We start from the raw sequence: 8,887 nt of genomic DNA, 5'->3' as shown, positions 1-8,887 counted from the left end.
CTCTCTCTCTCACACACACACACACACACACACACACACACACACACACACACACACACACTCTTGCCTAGCTTGCTTTCTAGGTCTGGGCCCCCTGTGCATGGAGTGGTCTGTAGGTATCTACTTGAATTACAGACAGGTGCATACCGATTGAAACAAACAGATTCTGTGGATGGGGACATCCTGTCTTTTACTGACCTTGAACCTTCAGGTCTAGGAGTCCAGATAAACACAGCTAGGTCAGACTCCTGAGGTCTCACTGTCCCCAGGACAGTCCTATGAATCAGGAAAACGGGCTGGGTCTGAATCTATCTGAATCCGTCACAAGGCCCGCCTGCAAACTTTTTTGCTTGTTTGTGTTGTTTTGAGAGAATTGAGCTCTTCTAGAGGCATGGAGAGCTCGGATGAGCTGGGGTGGGGTGGGGGTGGGGCGGGGGGATCTGTGGATGACTGACAGCTTCTTTTCAGTCTGTCTGGAGCAGAGAGCCCTGAGACATCCAGATGTGGATCTCATTCCTGGTTTCCGCATGTTCAATCCTCTCCACACAGCATCTGACAGAACTGAATCCTCTAGCTAGAAGGAGGACTGGTTTAGGGGTCAGACGCCAACGCTAACTTTTATGATCAAATGTAATCACTGAGCTTTTGGCTTCGTTAGTTTCTATATCATGTTCAGAAAGACAGGAATTTGAGGATGTGAGACACCATACTGTGGCCTTCTGACTAGGTACCCCATTGTGACTTTATACCTCTCTACTTACCTGCCCTGTCCTTGGTGGTACCCTATGACTCTTGGGCTGATGGGGAGTTGAGGCCACTGTGTTTGTGATGCTGATGTGTACTCAGGCTCTTTGATGTTGTCTCAGTCACGGAGGGAGGCATGTGAGGTCAGGACTTGTGGGTGGCTCTGTGCTGCTTGTATTTTATGTTAATTCTACTCTCCTGGGAGAGGTTGTTTGGAATGAGGAATGAGTCACGTGCTCAGGTGGCTTCTTGTGAACCAATCCCCTAAAGAATAAAGGAGCCAGTTCATGGGCTGGAGCCTAGACTGGTGTCTAGGCACAGACTGAAATTTCCAAAAGTCTATTCAAATGCTGAGACCTCTTGGTGCTAGTATCAACCAGTTTTTCATAATGTAGTTATGCTGCCCCCTGGTGGATCTTATTTCTAGATATTTGTGTTAACAGTGGTTGAAATCCTGTAGAATTGACCAGTGTCCTCATGGGATTCATTTATTTGCAGTTAGAACAGAAAATTAGCCAAAATACTTGAGATTTTAAGCATATATTTTTTAAAACTTACTTTTGACAGTTTCACACCTGTATACAATATATCTTTGACCACATATATCCACCTCAAGTCCCCCACCCAATTCCTTACAGATATTCCCAACACACCCCTCCCACTTTCACATCCTCTCTTTTGTGTGTGTGTGTGTGTGTGTGTGTGTGTGTGTGTGTGTGTTTCTGTGTGTTGCTGACTTTGTTGGGTTGGTCTTGTGTAGGTAACAATAGCTTTTGTGAGTTCAAGTGCAATGGCCTTGTCCTGTCCAGGAGACAGCACTTCATTCCAGGCTGACCTTGAACTCCATGCTGACCTTGAACTTGTACTGCCTCGGAGTCTTCAGCATATCCTGCCAACTTTGTTGAGTATTAAAATAACAACTGTCAGCTTGTCGTGGCTTTGTGTGACTGTAACAAAATACTGGAGGCAAGTAACTTTTGAAGGAGATTAGGTTTATTTAATTTTGAGTATGGAGATTCAAGGTTCAAGGCTGGGTGGGAGGTTAGTGTTGCCCTGATTTGACATACAGAGAGGGGAGTAGATTTATGGCTTCAAAATGAGCAGAAGGAGGGCGAAAGCAAATCCATTCAGGGACACTCCTCCAATGACTTGAGAACCTTCCATTAAGGTCAATCTCCTAAAGTTCCTACAACCTCCTTGTAATAATGCCCTGTGAGCCAAACCTTTGGTACTGGTTTTTGTGGGACAACAGCACATGATTAGGTCTCAGTCCTGCCTCCCCATGGCTGGACCTCTTCAAGCTCAGTTTTTCCTTTCTTTTTCCTCCCTCCCTCCCTCCCTCCCTTCTTTTCCAACATTAACATACATGCCTAGAATCACTGTTAATCATTTTCACCCTATTAGTAGGACTCATGCCTCCCCCCTCTTCTAAGGAAGCCACTCCCCCTTCCCACAGTTCCTCTTCTATGGTCATGTCTGTTTTGTGTGTGCGACCCAATGAATTTAGTTAGTGGAAGCCTGAGCATGAGTGGAACCTTGCCTATTGACTGGCAACTTACCTGTGGCTATACCATCGGGGAAAAATGAGTTCTCTTACTCCAGCAACTAGCAGCTATCAATAACTATTAACAGTCCTCAGGGAAGGACAGGGTCTCTTAAGCCCACTGCCATCCATGATGACATACATGTCTGGTTTTATGCAGGTCTTGTGTAGATAACCACAGAAAGAATGAGTTCGTGAGTGCTATGTCCATGCCATGACCAGAAGATAGCTTTTTGTAGCATGCCTCCCTCCTTGCTTTCCAACTCTTACATTCTTCCCACGTCATTTCCTGAGATGTTCCCCGAGCCATAGAAGAGACCATTGTGTTTAGGCAGAGCACGTCACCATACTTTATTCTTGGCACGTTGATCAGGGAGGAAGCTCCTGGATCAGAATTAGCTTGATAGCTCTCTGTGTCCTGTATCTAAAGTATGTGGCGAGTGTCTCCAGCAAGAGGATCTTAGCAAGTTCTGGTAGACTATCAAAATCAATTTCAGTAGTGTTTTGGAGGACACAGGGACCTGCCTGACCAACAGCACTTAGGGAGGTATTTTCATTTAAGAAACCATGGCTTCTAAGAGAAGTATTGTCCACCCACACAGGGCACCCCTATCCAAATTATTATCTATATTTTTAGAATACATTTTAGATTACCATATCAAGCAATAGGACTTCAATTTGTTCATGTATCTTTATGTATGGGTTACCTCCCCTCCTCTCCCCTTTCACTTGAAGTTTTCCTCTGGTGTCTTCTAACCCTCTTCTTTCATATTGCATATGTTCTCCTAGCAAACCCCAGTTTCTTTGTCTATTGTCTATGAAATATGAAATTGCTCTACTATAGATGCCTATCACCCCCCCCTCTTTTTGCATGGAGGAAGATGAAACAGGAGAGCTCACACAAGACCTCAAGATTGGAGGGACTTCAGAAAGCAAAAAGCTTTGGGTGAGATGTGAGGCCACAGCTTTGTCCACCAGGGGGCAGCAGATGCTCACACACGAACCCTGCCCAGCACTTGTTTTCTTATCCCAGCAGGTAAACATGCAAGCTTCCTGTATCCACACTTTCCCCAGGTGCCAACTGCTGCTGTGGCCATTTTATCAAGATGACACCTCATGCTTTACCGTGCCATTTGACTTTAGGATCTATGTTATACCCATTTCATAGAACAGGAGGAAGTTGAAGCCTAGAGAGTGTGAAGAATTTACTCCAGGCCCAACTTCAAGCCAAGGCTTGGTGGGTGAAACTTGGGCAGGAGGCCAGTGTGCCTGCCATGGGGTCGTCAGGAACAGTGGCAATTGTTAGGAGACCTTGGGTGGCAGCTACTGGCTAGAAGTGGACGAACTGACTGGTGTTCGTAGAGGGAAGTTCTGGGTTTACCTTATCTTGTTGTCAAAGCTGACTTTGCCTCTTGGCAGGGTAGACTGGGCCCAGTTCACCCCCTGAACCACTCCCCAGGGTAGAATTCTTTGACTGTTTCTGTTATCGCCTGGACAGAATAAGGGGATTAATTATGCCCTGGGTGGAGCTTCTTGCTGCCCACCATTCATGGAACAGACTCATAGTATGGTATGGTATATAGAATACCTCACACACAACATGCTTGGTCCCTAACTGGCAGCTCTAGTCTGGAAGGTTATGGAAGCTTTGAAAAGTAGGGCTTTGCTAGCAGAAGTCAGTGATTAGGGGCAGGTCTTCAAATGTTACACTGGTGCCTAGTTCCCATTCCCCATCGCACTATTTCCTGGTCTGCAGTGATGGGAACAATCATTATGAACTGAAATGCTCTGCTGTGCTTTCTCTACCATGATAGACTGATACCCTCTACAAGAGTGAGCTCAGGTTTCTTCTTTCAGGTGTCCTATGCCACAACCATGCAAAACCGACTCACATAGTTCTCCTGGGAAAACGTTGGTGTTATGTTCTACAAGGGAGAAGAAGCACAAACAGCAAAGTAACCAATGACCAGAGGAGTACTTGTGCACATGCTAGACTCTGGGTGTCTCCAAGTCTTTCACTGGAAGTTGATACGTTTGTGGGACAGTGGGCCATGCCAGGAAACTTGGTGAGGTGGAGCAGGTCTGAGATCCTGACACTCGGGTACGCACCTGAGATGGTAGGTGTTACCTCAGTGCTCCCTGCCCAATTCCTGGCCTGGAACACTTGTCCATGCTGCCCATGCCAGTCATGTCACCCAAAACAGAGTTCTTCATGCTATTGAGGTACCTAGAGCCCCTGAGGGTTTAGTCAATAAGCTTTCCTTCCTAGACATTCTTTCCTGCAAAAGTTATTTAATCTCTGGTCCACCCTGAGAAGTTGGTCCACATCCATTTACTGTGATGAACAGTCACAGTATGGTTAAACAAGGACTGTCCTATCTGAAACTGCCATGGGAAGCATGGAGAAAAACTTTGCCTATAGAGCCACGGGCTAAATCTCCCATAGTAGGTCTCTGTGCTTCCAGACAACCAAGATAAGGTCAATCCTTGATGAGTGAAGCTGGAGTTCCCCATTTCCCCAGCTCCAGGGTTCATCTTCCTTCTCAGCCCAGAGGCCCCCAATTGTCCCAGCCTTGTTGAGTACCCATGGACCCCTGATTCTTCATTCCCAAGTCCTCTCTGCCATACACCAGTGCCAACTGGAAACCCCAGGAGTCAGGGAACCCCAACTTTGGCCTCTTCCATCTTAGACTGTGTTGTCCTACCTCCCCTGAGCAATGTCTTCGCACTTCCCTAAAGCCCGACTCCTGACAGCTGCAGTGCAGGGAAACACAGTCAAGCTCTCCCCACATTTTGCTTCTCCAGTGGCTTGTCCCACACTCCAGCGGTGGGGCAGAACGCAGACCCACATAAGTCTTCGTTGGCTCACGGTCCTCACACCTGAACTTGGCAAGACACCGCCAGGCTGGGGGAGTTTCTCTGAGGATATATGGTATTGGCCAAAGACTTTCTGTCTGTACTGGCTTGAGTCCTGCATGAAGCTGGTCAGGAGTATCAGGGTCTTGGCTTCTCTTCCTCACCAAGGTTTATGTCATCTGTCAGCCATCATCTTAACCCTAGAAGGAAAATGTTGAGGACCATAGACACTTGATGTTTCGGTAAGACAGAGTGTTTCTTCCTTGGTTTAGAATGGAATGGACACATGTGTGTTTGTGTGTATGAATGCTTGCATGTGTGTGTATGTGTGTGTTTGTGTATATGCACATGGAAGCCAAAGGTCAATATTATGTGTCTTCTTTGGTCTTAATTTTTGAGACAGAGTCTCTCACTGTACTCACCCCTCACAGGATGGCTAGACTGACTGGCTAGTGGGTTTAGGGGTCTCTCTGTCCGTGCTTACCCAGGTATTGGGTTTATAGTTTCTTTCAGCCATGCTGCACTTCGTACATGGGTGTGGGAGATTGGACTCAGATAGCCATGCTTGTGTGGAAAGTGTGTTCTTTACCAACCGAGCCACCCCTCTAGCCTCAGGCTGCTCTTAGAAAGAGTGAATGTGGAGAGCCAGGCTTCAGAAGCCAGTCTAACCTCCCCATAGGCATTGGTGTATAGATGTGGGCACATGGCTTAGAGCCTGTGGCTGTTGGTGGGCATGAGGGAATCTGAACTCTCACTGGGAAACAGGTCAGATCTGATTATAGAAACACGAAAATCCTCCCGGCTCCAAGCATCTGCTTATTTTCCTCATTCCTCCAGCTTGGCTCAGAGCATTCTCTCAAAGAAAGATCTGCTCAGAGGCTGCTCCCCGCAAAGACAGCAAAGCCCCACTTTCGCTTTGCCCCGGAGCAAATGATCCACAAAGGAATGGGATTCATATCGATCGAGAGACACATGTTTATCCAGATCAATCAGGGAAAATTATCATTGCAATGATCCCCAAGCAGGGACTTACAGATAATAAGGGCTTTGAGCAGGGTAATGTGAGTGACACACATGGAAAGTGAGATGAGAAAGCTGCTTAGCAGATGTTCTCCTGGGAGGGCAATGCACAGTCAGGAGAGATGTTGGGGTGACCCTGGAACGAAGGGCAGGATGCTTTCTAAATGGCTCTGCATAATTAAGGAAGGAGCCGGTCAACGTGAGAAGGGAGCAGACGTAATCAAAGGGGTGTGCTGCAATGAAGAAGACTGATCTGTGAGCTGGTGACCTCCGGGGAGCTCGAGGTGCTGGGTGCTGGGTGCTGGGAACCTGCACACTGTCAGCAGAAACTATTGAGGAATTCACACATGTGTGGAGGGCTGGCTCTATTCTATTTGTATTATTCCTCATCAGCTCTTCATTTTTTTCTATTTTGTGTGTGTGTGTGTGTGTGTGTGTGTGTGTGCATGTATGCACACATGTTCCAAGAGATCCTACTTAGACTCCTATTTTCTGACTTTAGGTTTGGCTAATGAGCAGTGTCTTTTGGGTTTAGCCAATGAAAAGTTTCCTTTGGGCATGACCAATGGGAAGTTTCCTTTGTGTTTGACCAATAAGATATTTTTCTTTGCTCCTGACTAAAAGGAAGTGTCATTTCAGTTTGATTGGTGAGTCAGTTTGGGTCTGGTCAGCAGGATGGCTGTACATTGGAAGTTTGTATCTTTTCTTCCAAATTCATAGCTGACACCTTAACCCCAAATATGGTGCATTAAGGTATTAAGGGGGTGGCACCTTTGGGAAGTAACTAGGTTGGGTGGATGAGGATGAACAGTCTGTATAGAATTTGTTAGTGCTTCTTTTCTAGGTCTTGGATCTACGTCAGCTCCTGACTGCACTCCTAGCTCCTGCCCCTGCCTGAAAGCCATTCTCCCATTGATCTCCCAGGCAAGCCCAATACTTGTTAGGGATCAAGTACAATATGGGAGAGTTTCTCTGGCTCCAAGAATAGTATATGTTTGTTTTCTGTTTTCCAGATGTTTCTCTACTCTGGGGGCCCCTTTCACCACTCCTAGGAAAGTGACATGATGACCTTGGACCTGAGTTCCAAGGAATGCAGAAGAATTTTGGCAGCTTAATGGTATGTTGGTGCCGAGCACTTAGCAAAGCCACTGCATCTTGAATTCACTCATCTGCCCCACAGCTTCCTCTGAGGGATGTCTGTGCAGTCAGCGGCCTTTGGAGAATATACAGAAGACATAGGGAAGGGTTTCTGATGTGTGGATACAAAGAGTGGTGGGCACATAGTATAGGTGAAGCTCTGGAGCCCTGAATCTGTGTGGGCCATTCAAACAAAACCACTAACCCTTGAGTTCCAGTGTTCTCTTGTTTGTTATTGTTTTTGGGAAAGGCCCTAGGACCTCTCCCACTGACTATAGATTGACTGACTGCTCTGTATTCCAGTGTACAACCAACATATCGCAGTTTATGTTCACTTCAATGTACTGGATGGTGCATTCCAGTTCTTACCTGTTTTATTTTCAACTTCCTTCTACTTACACCAGAACAGAAGCTACTTAGTAAATTATCAGTGGTAGCTGCTGAAACCCAGGGCTGCTTGCTGGGGGAATGGCTCAGTGGCAGAGCACCTGCCTACCATGCATGCATGCATGCATGCAGGGTTCTGTGTTCTCTTGAACACTTTTTCTGTCTGTCACTACCCTGCTGTCTCATCATTTGTTACAGTTAGGTAACATGTGATTATGACCTGTAGGACTTTAATCTGGGATTATTCAGCATTTGTGGAACATGGAACATGATAATTTTTTTTTTGTTTTTCTGCCTCTTTTTTCAAGCATAGGACATTTCAAGTTGCTGGGTGGGATTGTCCTATGGGTGTGGAAACAGCCTGAGAGAGGACGGTTGCTGAGTCTTGTATGTGGTGACTGTGGGACCAGACATAGAAGAGACTTGGACCCCAGGTCATACATTCCTTACTTTATCTATGGTTTACAATTAGTGGAAACCCTTGAAAAATGAGCTTTCTGGGAATTCTCTCTATTCATAAGCAGAAGAACTAGAGCGGAGGAGGAGAGTATGTGTGATCTAGAGCCTCGTGTACCTGGAGCATCTGAAGCAACTGCCATGGTGTCTACAGTGCTGCTTAGAGCCACTGTTGCCCTCCACCTATGACTATTTATTCCCTTGCTTTCACGTTTATTTATCATTTTTTTTTCTGCCCAGAAAATTAGTCAGGAGTACTTGCTGTATCAGAGTGCCGCTCACTTCTGCTCAAGGGTGCTCCACCACGTCCTTCTGCTGGACTATGTGTCCTTAGAATTTTCCCTTCATTCGTTTGCTCAGAATTATCTTTGCTGATGCCTACAGAAGAATTCCAACAGGTACAAGGAGTTTATATGAATCTTCTCGGTGGTGGGTCCATTTAAAAGACGTTGGTAGACAATTGAAGTGCTGGGACATATATAAGTCCTATGTAGAAAATGCTGGTGGCTTAACGATGATGGCCCGGTTTCCATGGGAGTAAAGGGAAACAGGAGGGAGGCAGATTGGTTAGGAGTATTGAGGCCCAGAGGACAAATGGGACAGGGTATCCCTGGTCATTGTCTGAACCAGTGACAGAGGAGGTCAGCGTTGAAGAGCTTGAGATCCAATCATATGTCTGCCTGTAGGCTGCTATGCTTCCTATCATGGTGACAATGGATTAAACCTCTGAATTATAAGCCAGCC

At 46.3% G+C, this 8,887-nt stretch overlaps 1 protein-coding gene across 2 annotated transcripts in view; it reads left to right on the top strand.

The window, feature by feature from the left end:
* Positions 1-7,502, top strand: part of Ssuh2 (ssu-2 homolog) — a 27,753-nt gene extending 20,251 nt beyond the window's left edge. For both annotated transcript variants that reach the window (XM_021191551.2, XM_021191549.1), the window contains exon 12: positions 7,177-7,502. In XM_021191551.2, coding sequence (XP_021047210.1) covers positions 7,177-7,215 — 39 coding nt within the window. In that variant the 3' untranslated portion in view covers positions 7,216-7,502. The remainder of the gene's footprint in view (positions 1-7,176) is intronic.
* The last annotated feature ends 1,385 nt before the right edge of the window (positions 7,503-8,887 follow it).

Source organism: Mus pahari, chromosome 2 (assembly GCF_900095145.1).
Source record: "Mus pahari chromosome 2, PAHARI_EIJ_v1.1, whole genome shotgun sequence".
NCBI lineage: Eukaryota > Metazoa > Chordata > Mammalia > Rodentia > Muridae > Mus > Mus pahari.
The sequence above is the reverse complement of the archived record's forward strand: the minus strand, read 5'-3'. Positions and strand labels throughout refer to the sequence as shown.